This window comes from Triticum urartu, chromosome 5A (genome assembly GCF_056163025.1).
Source record: "Triticum urartu cultivar PI428250 chromosome 5A, HENAU_Tu73, whole genome shotgun sequence".
Taxonomy (NCBI): domain Eukaryota; kingdom Viridiplantae; phylum Streptophyta; class Magnoliopsida; order Poales; family Poaceae; genus Triticum; species Triticum urartu.
Window position 1 is genome coordinate 98,233,936 of NC_141877.1, and position 16,251 is coordinate 98,250,186.

The 16,251-nt window shown below is 51.9% G+C and overlaps 1 protein-coding gene across 1 annotated transcript in view; it reads left to right on the forward strand.

Annotated features, from left to right (window-relative positions):
- LOC147970456 (uncharacterized) overlaps window positions 1-8,682 on the forward strand; it is a 61,843-nt gene extending 53,161 nt beyond the window's left edge. Inside the window, exon 2 of the mRNA XM_087523444.1 lies at window positions 8,665-8,682. Coding sequence (XP_087379570.1) covers window positions 8,665-8,682 — 18 coding nt within the window. The remainder of the gene's footprint in view (window positions 1-8,664) is intronic.
- The last annotated feature ends 7,569 nt before the right edge of the window (window positions 8,683-16,251 follow it).

The following is a 16,251-nucleotide window of genomic DNA, read 5'->3' on the forward strand; positions in this document are numbered from 1 at the left end:
ACTTAGCCCCCGTTTCAAATTTCTACTACATCACAGCAACATTAGTCGGTTGGGGATAGGACGGTAATCTTGCATACACCGAATATTTGCCGACGAGAGTTTGTTTTTGGCGCCCACCGTGTATGAATATGAATCGGGGAGGGAGTCGATTTCGTCCGAGGACACACTCTGTTTTGGCGCCCACCATGTATGAATCCGGGTGAGAGGCGGTTACGTCACGTTTGGGTGAAATTACAAACCTATCCCTATCGAAACCTATAGAAATCCAGCAGATAGGCTTTGTGTGGCAGGGATAGGCAGTAGTGATTTCCAACTCGCAGATTTTGGTTTCGGGCGGTTACTGCGACTATCCCCGCTTCGTTCAAATTTTGCAGAGTGCACGTTTACCATACCAACTCAATTCGAATCCCGTTTGTATTCTATTTTTTCGGGCGGGATCCATTTTCAATTGGAATTACATTCTATATACATCATTTTTTATATATACTTTCAAAAGCACAGCACCATTTATACATAAGTATGGTTTACAAATGGCATGATCTCAGATTCATAAGGTTGTATCCATCAATTTGTATTTTCAAATATTTGAAACCACTTTATGTTGAAATCCAATGTATGCATTCCTCGCTAACTGTCTCCAATTAATGTGTGTTTCATGTGGGTTTTTTGACTTCTCAAACATGTATAATGTGTTTCACACACGCAAAATATAGTGTAATCCCGTTTACACATTAATTGCATATAAACCATGCATTGTTTGTAATTGAAGAATCTATGGATCACCAATATTGATAAACTAGATAACATTACACGTGTGCCCAAATTCAAATGAATATGCATGTTTGATACACCAATTTGCGTTATGATATTATCGATGTCGTGATCTCCAGTTTAAATATTTGAATCCCCTTTAATCCAGATATTTGTCTCATATAGCTATCACTCATGCTTATATAGGACTATTTCTCAGGACCTATACGCGTTCATCGTCTCTCAGGTATCTCTCGTGCTACATGTATGTCGACAATGATCTTTTATCTTCGTAACACACTGACGTTACTATCTCCCTCGACCTTCATCACTCTGTCTCTCTCTAAGTATATCTCGCTCCCTGCTATGTGTCTCTAACTATGATTCTCCATGTGGAATCTCTTTCTCTCACACAAACACAAAACTTTGTCTCCCGGGGTCTCATTTCTCTCTACTATTCCCATGTGTGCCACTCGCACACCCCTCATACAGAGATGTCTTTCGCTCCTTAGATATGAGAACCTACGACTCTTCCTCTTCAATATATCTTTCTCACACACAAACACAAACTCTGTCTCCCAGGGTCTCATATTTCTCCATTGTTCTCTTGTATGTTGCTCACACACACCCTCTCCCTAGAGATATATTGCATTCCCTCGTATGTCTCTCTAGCTATCACTCTCATTGTGAAATATCTTTCTCTCGCAGACACAAAACACCGTCTCTCTGGATCTCATTTCTCTCTGATATATGTTTGTATGTGACTCACATGCACCCTCTCTCTATCTCTCTCACACCCACACACATAACCCAGCCTTCTGATCCACTTGACTCCTATCTCTAACGCACACTAGCTAGCATCTTTATCTTTCTATTTATCTGTTTCTCCATCAACCTTCTTTCTCGCCCTCACTCTTGATTCCTATCACGCACACTACATATGTTTCTCTCTACATGCAGGAAAGTGCCCTCTCACACACATATATAACTTCACCCTTTGAACCACCCGACGGTCATATCCAACACCCAAACTAGCGGATGTCCCTCTAGCTAGCATCTCCATCTCTGTATCTATCTGTAGTTTCTCTGTCAACATTTCTTTCTCGCACGGAGTCTTACTTCCTATCACCCACACTATATATGTCTCTCCATACACATGCATTTATAGGTTGGTCTCTTTTGCACAATCGTTGTGCCTCACTCCCTCTGCTCGCAATAGATGCATGCTCCAGCCCACGCCACTATCTCTTAAAGACAAAAACACATGCTCAATTGTCGGGCCTTCTTCCCTGCATTCTCACATGCATGCATATTGTCATACCGATCCATCTCTCCCATGTCGTTGATCTTATGACTTATGTCTTCTTTCTTTTTATCTCGATCATGCGCGCGCGCACACACACACATCCCACGTATACATGTATACATCTCACACATGCATGTTCAAGGTCTCTATGTCTCCATACGTAGTTAATTACCCTCAATCCTAATGCCACATCGAATCGTTCTCCTCTTTTGTGCACATAACTTCCGCCTGGATGGGTAAAACACACACTCACACTTAACAATCTCCTTCTAGCTACCCCCCCGGGCGCCTCTCACTCTTCCCCTATATCCCCGAAACCAATAAGACCATCCCTTTGTTTAATTCCCTCCTACATGCACCATCGATATATAGTAGTATTCCTCGGTGTCTCTCGAACAAACACATTCTCTCAATGTTGAATCCTCTCCCGCACACACACCTTCTCTTCCCTCTGCACGGGCATTTTCTCTCTCGCACCCCATCGTTGGTGGCCTCTGCCATACACATCACCTCTCTATGATGAAGCTGTGCACACTTAAATTACATCCGCCACAGATGACCCCGCGACACACACACACGCACACACACACACGCACCCCCCACACACACACTAAGACTCCATCTCTCTCTCACACACACACAAACACACACACACACACACGCACGCATGCACGCACCCCCACACACACTAAGACTCCATGTCTCTCTCTCTCACACACACACAAACTAAGACTCCATCTCTCTCTCTCTCTCTCACACACACACACTAAGACTCCATCTCACACACACATGCTCTAGGCGGAGCATTTGTTCCTACCACCCTTCATCCAACCTTACCCGTATGATAAAAAATCACCTTTATTTACTTGCATAACAAGGAAAAATTCCACTTTACTTTAGTAGTCAGCAAACTTATCATCTGTACCCTTATAAAAAACGAGTTGGCGGTGATGGTGCGCCTGCCATCTTGTAATACAGACAGTATGATCTATATCTCAGGATAGAAAGCAACACCTCTCTTCACATCATTATCTCCCGCAACCTCATTGCTCACCAATTGAAAAAGGAATAAGTCTCTGGAACAACCTAGCATGCATGGTGGCCGCTGCCGCCTGCCGACGCCGTCCATCCCCATGCCTCTGCCCATTCCGACCACCAGTCACCACCACGCTCCACTCCTCCTCGCCTTATCTCTCATCTTTCATTTTTTCGATGACATTCTTGAGATACTAGTTTTTCGATAAAATTCTCGAGATGACATTAGTTTTTACACATGGGATTACTCCTGCATGGGTCAATCACAACAGGTGTTTTGTAAAAAAATGCATATTGATGTTCCCTGGAATGCACGAGAATCTTGCTTGTAATTATATAACGCAAATCACGAGTAGGAAGTGACATTTTTTTGACACAACCACGTTAACATGGCCATGTAAAATCACTAGCTAAAGTAAATACCATTATACTTATATCCCGATGCAAAAGGTTGAGTACATGTCCAAAGAGTAGAGTCGCACACACACACTCTGTCTCTCAGAATCTCTCTCACACACACACCAGTTACGTGACGCCCACTTAAGCAGACACGTATGTTACAATTTGTGCACCCGCGGGTACACGTGATGCTGCGCATTTATTTAAGCCGGAAGGCGAACCCAAACAGTAGCTGCATTCATTCCTCTCCTGCCGCCTCTTCTCTGGTCACCGTCGCCCGTAGCCATGGGCCGGCCGAAGGTAACAACATACGCCATACTCCCGCCGGAGCGGCGCTTTAATATGGAAATTTTACTGGTCATGCATGCATCTTTTTGTGCTAGCACTCCTATATAAGGGTTGACCGGTCGCTTCCCGCGGACGTGCGCGGGCAGTGGCAGAGGAAGGAGAAGGGAAGCGGGCTGTGGAGTAACGTTTTTTACCACAATTTCTTAGGAAACTGAGTGCAATAATTGAGTAGTTTTGCAAACTACCAGTACTACACCTGAAACGGTTCAAAACCTATACTCCCTTGCCAGCGCGTGCTTCCCGCGTGAAACGGTCAACGTCGCCCTGGAGCGTCAGTGCCGCATTAATGCCCAGCCAGAGCGGAGGCGACCTCTCACTGGCGCCGGCTTTGAAGTGGCGCGACGGCCGAGAGAGCGCCGCTTCCCGGTGCACGTGACTGCTCCGCGTCGAGACTGGCCATAGGCCCTGTTTGGATCCATGGGTTAGAGTTAGTTTGAGCTAGTTGGGGCTCAAATAGCCCTAAAGTATCCAAGCATGAGGGTTTAAATTGGAGCAAGTTGCACCGAACCCACCAAAAAAAACTATCCCACCCAAGAGGTGCTAACTGGAGATAGTTCTCATTGGGACCACTGAAAAATCACTTTTCTCTCTCCATGAAGTGCATTTATTGTCAATCTAACCCTGTCAGCAAACACCTCTTTGGCTACAGTTAGTTCAGGGTTAGTCATGAGTTAGTCTAACCTCTAGCTAAGTTAGAGTATCAAACAGGAGCATTATAGGACATGCAAGTTGCTCAAAGCATACAGGCAAATTCGTACGTGAAATGATTTTTTTCTTTTTGAAAATGGAACGTGAAGGAATTTTTTTTAGAATGCTCTTGGCATGTCGCTAACATGTGATAGTTAATCGACCTCAATAGACGGCAGAAACGCTAGCCCGCCGCACTTTGATAGAGACGAGGAGGGAGAAGCGATACGGGCTGCTGGATTACTAGAGATAGGTGTCGCACGGAAGCCAAGAAATATGGTGATAGCGTGGGTTAGCCATGTACTAGTATGATGTAACTACACTGGGCTGCCGTGTTTCGTACTCTTCCATTCCACTGTGGAGATGATTGGTTAATTTTATATCACTGAATAATATTAAATATTATGAGTGCCGACGCTCCACCACGAGGTTCCTTGCTCCTTCTCGGTCGTCCGGAATATATGTTCTTCCACTCTATGTTGTTGCGTGAGCTTTGTTCATCCTTTTTCCAACACGCGAGACATCTAGCATCAAGGTGCACGTGTTATGCAAGGATCGTTCCATCTATATGAAGAACACGTGGGACTGGAACTACGAGACGGACATGTACCCAGGAGTGGACGTACGAACCTGAGTAATGTAGCAAAGTAAGTGAAGTAGAAAGGCACAAATGGTATGAACATGCGTGGCATATAGGGTGTGTTTGGTTGCGTTCTCGTCTCAGCATAGTTGTTCCCTCTTCATGCATGCTCAAATCAACACCCCTCTTCATGCATGCTCTCTTCATGCATGCTTCTAGTGTATTTATGCTAAACTAGTGTGGACTCATGCACCCTCCATACACTCTACCAAACACCCAAAAGTAGGTCGAGAAGGGAACTCTTGGGCGGCATTTGTCTCTTACTGCGTACTACCACTAAACGTTGTACGTGCAATGCACGGTGATGTTATGGAGTACGTGCCTAAGTACTCTACTACCACTATATTAGTTGGAGGCACATATTAACTTTTATATTCGTTTACGTGTATGCCCCGAGACCTTCCAACTAGATGTGTCTTTCTCTCCAGGTCGCACTTTGTGTCGTTCATACCACTAAGTACTACTACGTGTGGTCTCCGACCCAGAAGTGGAAGAAGTGGAGAGACTCTACCACGCTGTTTTTTTACGCTAGGCTCTACCACGCTGATCATGTCCCACTCCTTTCGCTGACGTGTGGGACATCCAGCACGTGCCGTGTTTGGCACCCTTCATCGTAAGAGTTGAAACGCTAGCATTCATCAAAAATAAAAAAATATATAAATCGGCAGTGATACTATTTTTTTGCGAACCAATCAGCAGTGATACTATACCACGCGGTTTCCTTGCTCCTCGATATCGGAATGAATACTTCCGTTCGCCAACATGTGGGACGTCGACCATCCTGGTCCACTTGCCATGCACGTAGAACTCCAAGGGAGAGTCACCCAGGTCCTCGCGCCATAGTAACAATGACTAATGATCCCTCAAATCACAGGCCCACTTCCCACTTTGAAGTTGCTCGGACGAAGGAACCATCATGACTTCGTTGAATTCCGCTTCTTGAAGAAAACTACTGTACCAGCAGTACTGCTAGCTACAGTAGTTACTCCAATAGAGGCCTCCTTTCGTTCATAGGATAGGAATATGAAAATCATAGGAAGTGAGATGACATGCATCTCAATTCCTATAGAGAAAGAGATGCCATTTGATGCTTAGGATAGGAATTTTTCCATTTAGTCTAGGCTAATGTACTGGTAATTTGCTCTAAAAACTACAGTAGTAACTAGTAGTATTGGTACATGCTCGTACTCAGACATAGACACACATACTAACTACTAGTACTACTACATCTCACATGCTGGCCAGACGCCGTCGTTCTCCTTCCCGGCTTTGTCGGTGACACCCCACCGTGCTTGGATCTCCGCCGACCTCTCCGCAGCAGCACGTGCGTCCTTTTCTTTCTTGCGATGGCGGGCCTCTCTTTTCTTGAGTGCTTCCTGACTTTTCCACTCCCTCTCTGCGGCTTTGGCCGCCTCTTGCTCTACCGCCCATTCGGCCTTGGCATCTTCAAATTCCTCCCACATAGTTGTGACGTCACGAGCGGCGATGAACTCGGCATGGCGGGATGCCATCGCTTCCCTACCATTTTGTGTGCCGTCGTGGGCGGCGAGGAACTTGGCACGGCGGGATGCCATCGCTGCCTTACCGGTTAGTGTGTGGCACAGTGGCATGAACGACGCTTGGTGAGAGCTCTGGGGTGGAGTGGCCGGACAATCGTATAGTGCATTGGTTTCTCAAGAGCTCAAGGACAGAAGACGAAGCAAATTTGGATTCCCCTTCAATCCTGGTCATTTATTACTGAGTAAAATGCATTGGGGGTCATCGAACTTGTCTCGATAGCTCACTTTGATCATTGTATACGAGATATGGTGATTATACGGTCACTAGCTCAGCGTATAGCTCCGTATTTGTCTGGTTGACCAGTCAAACAGTCCGCATGCGCCTCATCAGATCGTGTTCTTTATCTATCTACGCGGGCCTACCTGTCAATGGAGAAAGAAATACTGTAAAAACCAAAAATAGGCGTATGTGGGGAATAAAACCACGGACTCGGCGCTGCAACGCACCCTCGTCAGCCAAATGAAAATGAAATACTTCGCGTCAGACACTCACGCTCATGCTGTCAAAGCATGCTAATGCATGCACGTCACCCTCTAAATCAATGTCTTGCTCATGGCGCAACGCAAATAGCGAGCCCATCACCTGCGCGCCCCGGCGGTGCCTGACATTACTGTTTAGACGTTTGATGGAGGCCTACGCGAACATCGAGCATGTATTCACCTGGCTCAACACCAACGGTCATACTTGGACCGCCTTGCTCATGTATATCGTCCATCACAACGACAATCTATAAAACAGCCTAAGCTAGAGAGGGTACTATGGTAGTATGGTACGGAGTATGTACTATCATGAGCGACCGATCTTAGTGCCATTGCACACCGAAACCCCTTGCATCGCTAGCGCGTGCTTCCCGCCTGAAACGGTCACCGTCTCTCCAGAATGTCAATGCCGCATTCACTGGACTTAACTGGAGGTGCAATTGGTGTGTCACTGATATGCGGGCTAGATGCCCGTTGGGCCCACATGTCAGTAACCCAAACGCATCTGTAGTTAAGTCACTGAAAAAGCGTCCGCATTCACACCCGACGAACCTACTCCGGCGCCAGTTGTGCATCCGTCTGCCGCGGCTCATTGCCATTCGCCCGCTATATTTACTTGAGCCCCAGCTCCCAGCCATAGCCAAAGACCCACACTTATTCTCCTCCGGTCCCTTCCTTCTGTCGGCACAACTTCAACCATGGCCTCCTGGTACTCCGAAGCTCTCTTGGATGTATTGTCGCAGGAGCAGACGAGGGACATCGGCGGCTCCGCTCCGGGCGCGCTCCAAAGCTCTCTTCGATGTACTGTCGCAGGAGCAAACGAAGGAGATCGCCGCCAGCCCCCCCGGTCGCCCTCCACCGCCACGACCACGAAGCCGGCGCGCATGCGCGGGCGCAGCCGGCAGCGAGGAAGAGTAGTACACGGTAGGTCGCCGCTGCTCTGGTCCCGGGAAGGCCACCGCTACTCCACTCAGTCGACGCCAAGCTTGGTGGGGTAAACATCGGCGGCCGATTAGCCACTTGACGGCAACGTGGAGGCGGAAATCTTCATAACCTTGTGCTTCCGAGGAGGAGGTTATCGAGGCGGATGAGGAGGAGGCAAAGGCAATGGCCGACTTTCTCGGGTTCATGGCCGGACCTGGTGGTCGGGCGCCGGCGATCGTTTAGATTAGGTTTATAGTAGGTTTTAGTACGGTTTGTGCGAAACATGTAATGAATTTCGTCCAGTTTGTAGGAAAAGTTTTCGAAATGTAATGAATTTCATCCGGTTAATTTGAAATTTGCTTTGTTTGCACGAATTTCATCTGGTTAGTTCATATAGTTGTCGAAAGGTATGCGGGCAGCATCGGATGGCATCCATCAGTGTCCTCGGACAGATGACGGTGTAAATTTGTGGGCCAGCGCTGGAGATGCCCTAACTATCATGCTATAATCGCTAACAATCCTCCATTATTTTGCAGGGAACAGTTATCCCTTGATCAAAATCAGATCCGCGGTGTTTTGCACTCCTCCCGCGTAAGAGTGTAAACTCTTGCTTACATAAAAATGGAGCAAGTGGATGGCACTGTAGCACGTCATATCAATCGAACTAGCCCGCCTAACAAGCGGGAAAGCACCGCCCTCGTCATTTTGTTCTGGATTTCTATCGATCGATCGCGCAAAAATGTTACGCTTCGCAAGTTCTAAAGGAAAAGGCGGCACACTTACGACTCATACGCGTCGCAACCCCGACAGTCCGGCTCGCACGCCGCTCACCAGAGGGGACACGCATTGTCTTGCAGTTTCACTGACATGTGGGACCGTAATTGAATAAACCATCGATAGCCGAAATCTAATCGCTCGGTGGGCGTCAGCTGAGAAGAGAGAAACGGGGGAGGGAGAAGAGATCGCCCGCCCGCCGCGCACGGACTCCAAGAAATATATGGTGATAATGTTAGGTGGGCCATGCTGGAGTCCGGACCACTTCCGGAGCCCGCTCTCACCGCCCTGGCCCCTCAAGACGCCAACTGCCTGCCGCATGCATGCATAGCAAGTACTACTCCTTATGTGGAGGAGAGAGAGGCATTGACAAAGTCAAGGAGTGGGCTCTGCAAGAGCCCGTCTCTACACGCGCTCCTAGGTATAAATAATAATTCTAAAAAAGGCATAAAAACAACTGTGTCTTACAAAAGAAGGTAAAAAACATTTGAGAGGAAATAGATAGAGAGAAAGTGAGAAAAAGCTATAACCTGGGCATTACATGAGGAAGGAGGGAGTGGTGCACATGCCAAGTTCAGCGGGCTGCCGTGTTTCACACTCCTCCATCGTAACAGTGGAGACAATAGCATTCATCAAAAATAAACAATGAATACTTGTTGCTCGTCCTCTATATCGGAAAGAATACTTTCATTCGCCAACATGTGGGACGTCGACCATCCTGGTCCACCTGCCATGCACAAAATTGTCTTGGTCTACCCCGGTCGTATCGCAGGCCCAACCTTTCCCACTGTAAGTTGTTCGGACGAAGGAACCATCATGACTTCATTGAATTCCGCTTCTTCAAGAAAACTTACTGTACCCGCAATACTGCTACCACACGCGAAGACTGGACGGCACTGTACCACGTCATATCACTGAAACCCACTAGGCCAAACTAGCCCGCCTAGGTCATCTATTTTGGAATGGAGGGAGTACGTCTCTACACTGCTATGATTTTGTGTTGCACGTTTTCTATACTTTTGCTATGATTTTCCTACCCTATGAACCAAATGAGGCCTTGTCGGCGTTCTGGGAACGGGGGTCCCCAGACTTGCCTGCCTGCGGCCTGCGGAGTGGCTCAAGCGGGGGCCCAGCATGGCCCATCTTCATCAGCTCAAGCTCAAAGACCCTCGCGAGGGGCCAAGCCTCGCGGGGCGGACGACAGGAAGCTTCCTCAGAGGCAGCCTCATCAGGCAGGCTCGCGAGGCGGCAGAGAGATCAAGGCAGAGGTACCTCACGAGGAACCCGTGACGCAAGCCATGACGATCGAGACCAGGCGGGCGCCGGCCAGCGCAGTGTCCTTGTTTCCTCTTTGGTGCAAAGGGGGCAAGCACAGGCCAAGGCATTAGGCAAAGGTTACCACTCTGGTGCAACGAGACCAAGACCAGCCGGACGGCAGGACGGAGGTCACCGTGGAGCCCAAGACGGCGTCATCGCCAGTGCTTTTGGCAGCCGAAGACCACCTTTGGTCAGGATAACTTATACTAGATGTTCCCCTTTGAAATGGCCAATTGTTGGCGCCCTTCCCGCTCATTATGTGGGGAGAGGCCCAGGGCCTCTATAAATAGAGCTAGCCACCACATAGTAGACAAGATCTAGACATCTAGGGATCCCCAAAGACATCTAGACACCCCAAGAACATCGAGAGATCTGGTAGAACCCTAGCAGAGAGAGAGGCGATGAACTCACCCTAGCAGTTCATCGCACCAACTCAAGAACACCTCTCGCGAGGTTGTTCTTCCCTTGTACTGTCCATCATCAGCTCTAGAGGCAATCCACCACACCACACACTAGAGTAGGGTATTACACCACAACGGTGGCCCGAACCAGTATAAACCTTGTGTCTCTTGTGTTGTTCATCATTTTCATCTTAGTTCGCACGAGAGGATCAGACGTAGATAGGCAGGGGAGAGATCTCCGCGCGCACCCCAGTGTTCGAACCTCAAGGGTCTGCCGGAACCCCAAACCCGACATTTGGCGCGCCAGGTAGGGGATGCGCCGGAGTCCTCCTTCCTGATGACCCGCTCTTCCCCAACATCGCATCCCGCCCTCATGGCGGACAACGCGGCGCCCGCTCCAGCAACGGACGCCGACACTGGGGCCAGGGGCTCCGGGCCTTGCCCCCCGCCTTGCGGCAAGTGTAGTGGTCGCGCAAGTTCAGGCCCGAGATGCCGCCGCGCTACGATGGTGCGATGGACCCGATGATTTTCCTGCTGGCGTACGAGGAGGCCGTCCTCGGAGCCGGGGGCGAAGATCGGGTGATGGCCAACTGGTTAACCATGGCCCTCACCGGCGTCCCACGCGCAGGGCTCCTCGACCTGCCGACGGCCTCTGTCACCTCCTGGGAGGAGCTGCGTGACCTCTTCCTCGCCCGTTTTGCCGCACCAGCGCCACCCGTCATCGCAGCTCTCCTAGGTGGCTCCAAGGCACCGCCCTCGAGCCACCACGTCAAGTCGTTCACCCGCCGGATCAACACCGCCTCCATGCGCCGAGAAGCCCCCTCGGGCTGGGTGGCGCCCGATGCTGATCTACCTTCGACTCGGAGGACCACCCCTTCAACCCCATTGGTTCGGGCGCACTCCCGATGCTGTGCACCCCCACCATCTGCCAAGTGGCCGTCACTAGGACCCTCATCGACGGTGGTGCTGGCCTCAACGTGCTCTCAATGGAGGCCTTCAGCCTCCTCCACATACCACTAGAGCGGCTCCGACCCAGCAGTCCTTTCTCGGGCGTCGGAGCCGGTTCCACCGCCTCCTTGGGGCAGGTCCGCCTTCTAGTGACCTTCGGCACCTGCGACAACTTCCGCACGGAGCTGATCGACTTCGAGATCGCCCCCATCGGCCTCCCCTACAACGCCATCCCCGGCTATCCGGCCCTGGCTCAGTTCATGGCAGTAACTCACCCGGTGTACAACCTCATGAAGATGCTGGGAGCAGCGGCGTCCTCACCGTGTTGGGAGACACAAAGATGCGCTGCAGGTGCTCCAGCTTGTTTTCAGGGCGGCCGCAGTGGCACAGCCCACTGGCACCGACGCCCTCGAACCCAAGGGGGCTGCACCGGCTAAAAAGAAGCAGTTGTTCACCCAAGACAAGGCAGAATCCAAGCAGGTACCAGTCGACGAGGACGGGTCCGCTAGCGCCACCTTCACCATAGGGGCCAACCTCGAGCCCGAGCAAGAGAAAGCCCTGATCGGTTTCCTGCGTGCGAACAAGAAGGTGTTTGCGTGGGAACCTGATCAGTTAGCAGGGGTCCCAAGGGAAGTGATTGAGCATCACCTCAACGTGTGCCCCAATGTGCGCCCCGTGAAGCAGAAGGCAAGGCGGCAGTCTACTGAGAAACAAGCTTTCATCATCCAAGAGACCCGGAAGCTAGAGGCAGCAGGAGTTATCCGCGAGGTCCGCTACCCTGATTGGTTGGCTAATCCGGTCGTTGTGCCGAAAAAGGGAGGAAAGGAGCGCATGTGTGTCGACTTCACCAACCTCAATAAGGCCTGCCCGCAGCATCCATTTCCGCTCCCCCGTATTGACCAGATAGTCGGCTCCATCGCAGAGTGCGGCCTATTGTGCTTCCTAGATGCCTTCTCGGGCTATCACCAGATCAAGATGGCGGTAGAAGACGTGGAGAAGACGGCCTTCCTGACCTCGTGTGGATTGTACTGCTATACGTGCATGCCGTTTGGGTTGCGCAACGCAGGCGCGACCTTTCAGCGCCTGATGCACATTGCCTTAGGCCGGCAGCTCGGGAGGAAAGCAGAAGCTTACGTCGATGACATTGTGGTGAAGTCTCGTGAGGCAAGGACCCTGATACAGGACCTGGAAGAAACCTTCGCGAGCCTCAACGAGGTGGACCTACGGCTCAACCCAGAGAAGTGCGTGTTTGGAGTCCCCTCAGGCAAGCTCCTGGGTTTCCTCGTATCCCACAGGGGCGTCGAGGCCAACCTGGAGAAGGTCAAGGCAGTCGAAGACATGAGCTTGCCAAGGACCCTTAGAGAAATGCAGAAGCTCACCGGGTGTGTAACTGCGCTGGGGCGTTTCATCTCCAAGCTGGGGGAACGAGCGCTACCCTTCTTCAAGCTGATGAAGAAAAAGGGCCCCTTCGAGTGGACTGAAGAGGCCGACAAGGCATTCCAAGACCTCAAGAGGTACCTTACCAGTCCACCAGTGATGGTAGCTCCGCGTCCCTGGGAGCCCCTGGTGCTCTACCTCGCGGCCACCCCCTACTCCGCTAGCGCAGAACTGGTAGCGGTCAGGGAGGAGCGTTGTGCCAAGGCCGCATCAACCGTCCGAACTGAAGCAAAACAGAGCCGGGAGGGCCTTGCGAAGGCCGCAACCGCAGATGGAAAGGAACAGCCGTGGCAGGAGAACGCACCCGGAGCAGGAGAGGCCCCCTCAGGCGACCAAGCACTGGGAGCTCCGTCGTCTCAAGAGACGCCTCGACCTCCGGAGGACACAAGCAGTGCCAGCACCCTCAACCTCGTCGAGCACCCCGTGTATTTCGTTAGCACAGTGCTACGGGACGCGAGGGCGCGGTACCCCATGCCTCAAAAGCTCCTCCTCGCGCTATTGGTGGCCTCACGCAAGCTGCGGCACTACTTCCAAGGCCACCCCATCAAGGTTGTCTCGGCATACCCCTTGGAGAGGGTACTAAGGAGCCCCAACTTGGCTGGAAGGGTTGCTGAATGGAACATCGAGCTGCAGGCATTTCAGCTAGAATTCAGTATGACCAGAGTCATCAAGGGAGCCGCGCTAGTAGATTTCGTGGAAGAATGGGCAGAAGCGCAGGGTCCCGAGGCAGGCGAAGACCGGTCACTTTCTCCGGGAAGCGAAGCACCGGATGGCTGGGTCATGTACTTTGATGGGGCGTTCTCCCAACACGGTGCGGGAGCTGGCGCAGTGCTCGTATCTCCTACCTAGGACAAACTCTACTACGCCGTGCAACTTTGCTTCCAGCACGGAGAAAAGGTCTCCAACCACATAGCGGAGTATGAAGGCCTGATAGCCGGCTTGAAGGCCGCAGTTGCCTTAGGGGTGAAGCGCCTCATCGTCAAGGGTGATTCGCAGCTCCTCGTCAACTTCTCCAACAAGATATACGAGCCAAAGGACGAGCACATGGAGGCCTACCTCGCTGAGGTCCGCAAGATGGAGAAACAGTTCTGGGGACTGGAGTTGCAGCATGTGCCTCGCGGCACCAATCAGGAGGCTGACGACATTGCCAAGAGGGCATCTAGGCGGCTGCCTCAGGAGCCCGGCGTCTTTGAGGAGCGGCTCTTCAAACCCTCGGCGGTGCCGTCTCTGTGCAGCATGGCACAACCGAGGGAGGAGCTCCCTCAGCCGCCTGCCTCGGGAGCGCCGGTCTGCGGCCCGGCATCAGGGGCACACCTGCTCCTGGCGTTGGAGCCTCAGAAGGGATGTTGGATCCCAGAGCTCAAGGACTACCTGATGCAAGGGATTCTGCCAGAGAACGAGGAGGAGGCGGAGCGTGTGGCACGGCAGGCCACAGCTTATTGCATCCAGGATGGCGAGCTCTATAGGAAGCGGCCAAATGACGTGTCCCTACATTGCATTTCTAGGGAGCAAGGAAAGGAACTGCTGGCAGACATACACAGCAGAGACTGCGGGCACCACTCGTCGTCACGAACCCTCGCCGGCAAGGCGTTCCGCAGCGGGTTCTACTGGCCCACAGCACTCAGCGACGCCGTTCAGCTGGTGAAGGCTTTTGAGGCCTGCCAGTTTCATGCTAAACAGATCCATCAGCCTGCGGGGGGTCTGCAGACCATACCCCTCTCCTGGTCGTTCGCAGTTTGGGGGTTAGACATTCTGGGCCCGTTCCCTCGGGCGCCAGGGGGCTATCGCTACCTCTTCATCGCCATGGACAAGTTCACCAAGTGGGCCGAGGTGGAAGCTGTCCGCACAATCCCGGCAGGCTCGACAGTCAAGTTCATCAAGGGTCTCGTGAGCCGGTTTGGGGTGCCTAACCGCATCATCACTGACAACGGTTTGCAATTCACTAGTAATCTCTTCAAAACGTACTATGCTAACCTTGGAACGCAGATATGCTACGCTTCGGTAGCACACCCCTGGAGAAATGGCCAGGCTGAACGAGCCAACGCAGAGGTCCTGAGGGGCCTCAAGGCCAGGACCTTCAAGAAGAAGCTGGAGGCCTATGGCAGGGGCTGGCACGACGAGCTCCAGTCCGTGCTATGGTCAATCCGCACGACAGCGACCAAGCCGACTGGCGAGACCCCGTTCTTCCTCGTCTACAGAGCGGAGGCTTTTCTCCCTCACGAGGTCAGACGTCGCTCCGCACGGGTCCTGGCATTCGACGAGGCTTAGCAGGACGCCCAGGGGGGGACGGATCTCGTGCTGGGAGAGGAACACCGTCGGGAAGCCGCACTGCGAGCGGCAAGGTATCAACAGGCGCTATGATGATACCACAGCCGCAACATCCGCCCCAGGACCCTTGAGGTAGGGGATCTCGTGCTCAGAAGGGTTCTCTCCAGGGAGGGGCTGCACAAGCTCTCTCCCATGTGGGAGGGCCCGTTCAAGGTTGTTCATGTTTCCAGGCCTGGCTCCGCGCGCTAGGAGACTCCGAAGGGAGTACCCATCCAGAACACATGGAACATTCAACATCTTCGGAGGTTCTACCCCTGAGTGAAGCCACTGCGTTTTGGAAAAGGCCCGGTGCCTGTGAAGAAGGCGAATGCCTATGAAGCCGCTGCGTTTTGGAAAAGGCCCCGTGCCTGTGAAGAAGGCGAATGCCTGTGAAGCCGCTGCATTTTGGAAAAGGCCCGGTGCCTGTGAAGAAGGCAAATGCCTGTGAAGCTGCTGCGTTTTGGAAAAGGCCCGGTGCCTGTGAAGAAGGCGAATGCCTGTGAAGCCGCTGCGTTTTGGAAAAGGCCCGGTGCCTATGAAGAAGGCGAATACCTGTGAAGCTGCTGCGTTTTGGAAAAGGTCTGGTGCCTGTGAAGCTGCCGCATTCCAAGAAATGCCCGGTGCCTGTGAAGCTCGCCGCCCGTGACACTCTCATGTAATAATGAGTGGGGCTGTACACGCCCCGGAGTCTCCGGAGTGCTGCCCTCGGGCCTCGAGGGCTCCCGCCCACGCCCAGTGGCAGCATTTAGCTCCGCGCTAGTGAGAAGACGTCGAAGACTAGAATAGGCGCCGGACGCGGCTTTCCCATTTTCTTTCTGCAGTTGGCTTGTTTATTCCCGTTTGAAGTTTTTATTGGAGTTGCTGACGTTCCTGGCTTGTGGCTCTTTGTCTTTCTCGCTCGCTCACCTTGTTTTCTCTCGCGAAGTCTCGCGAGGGAGG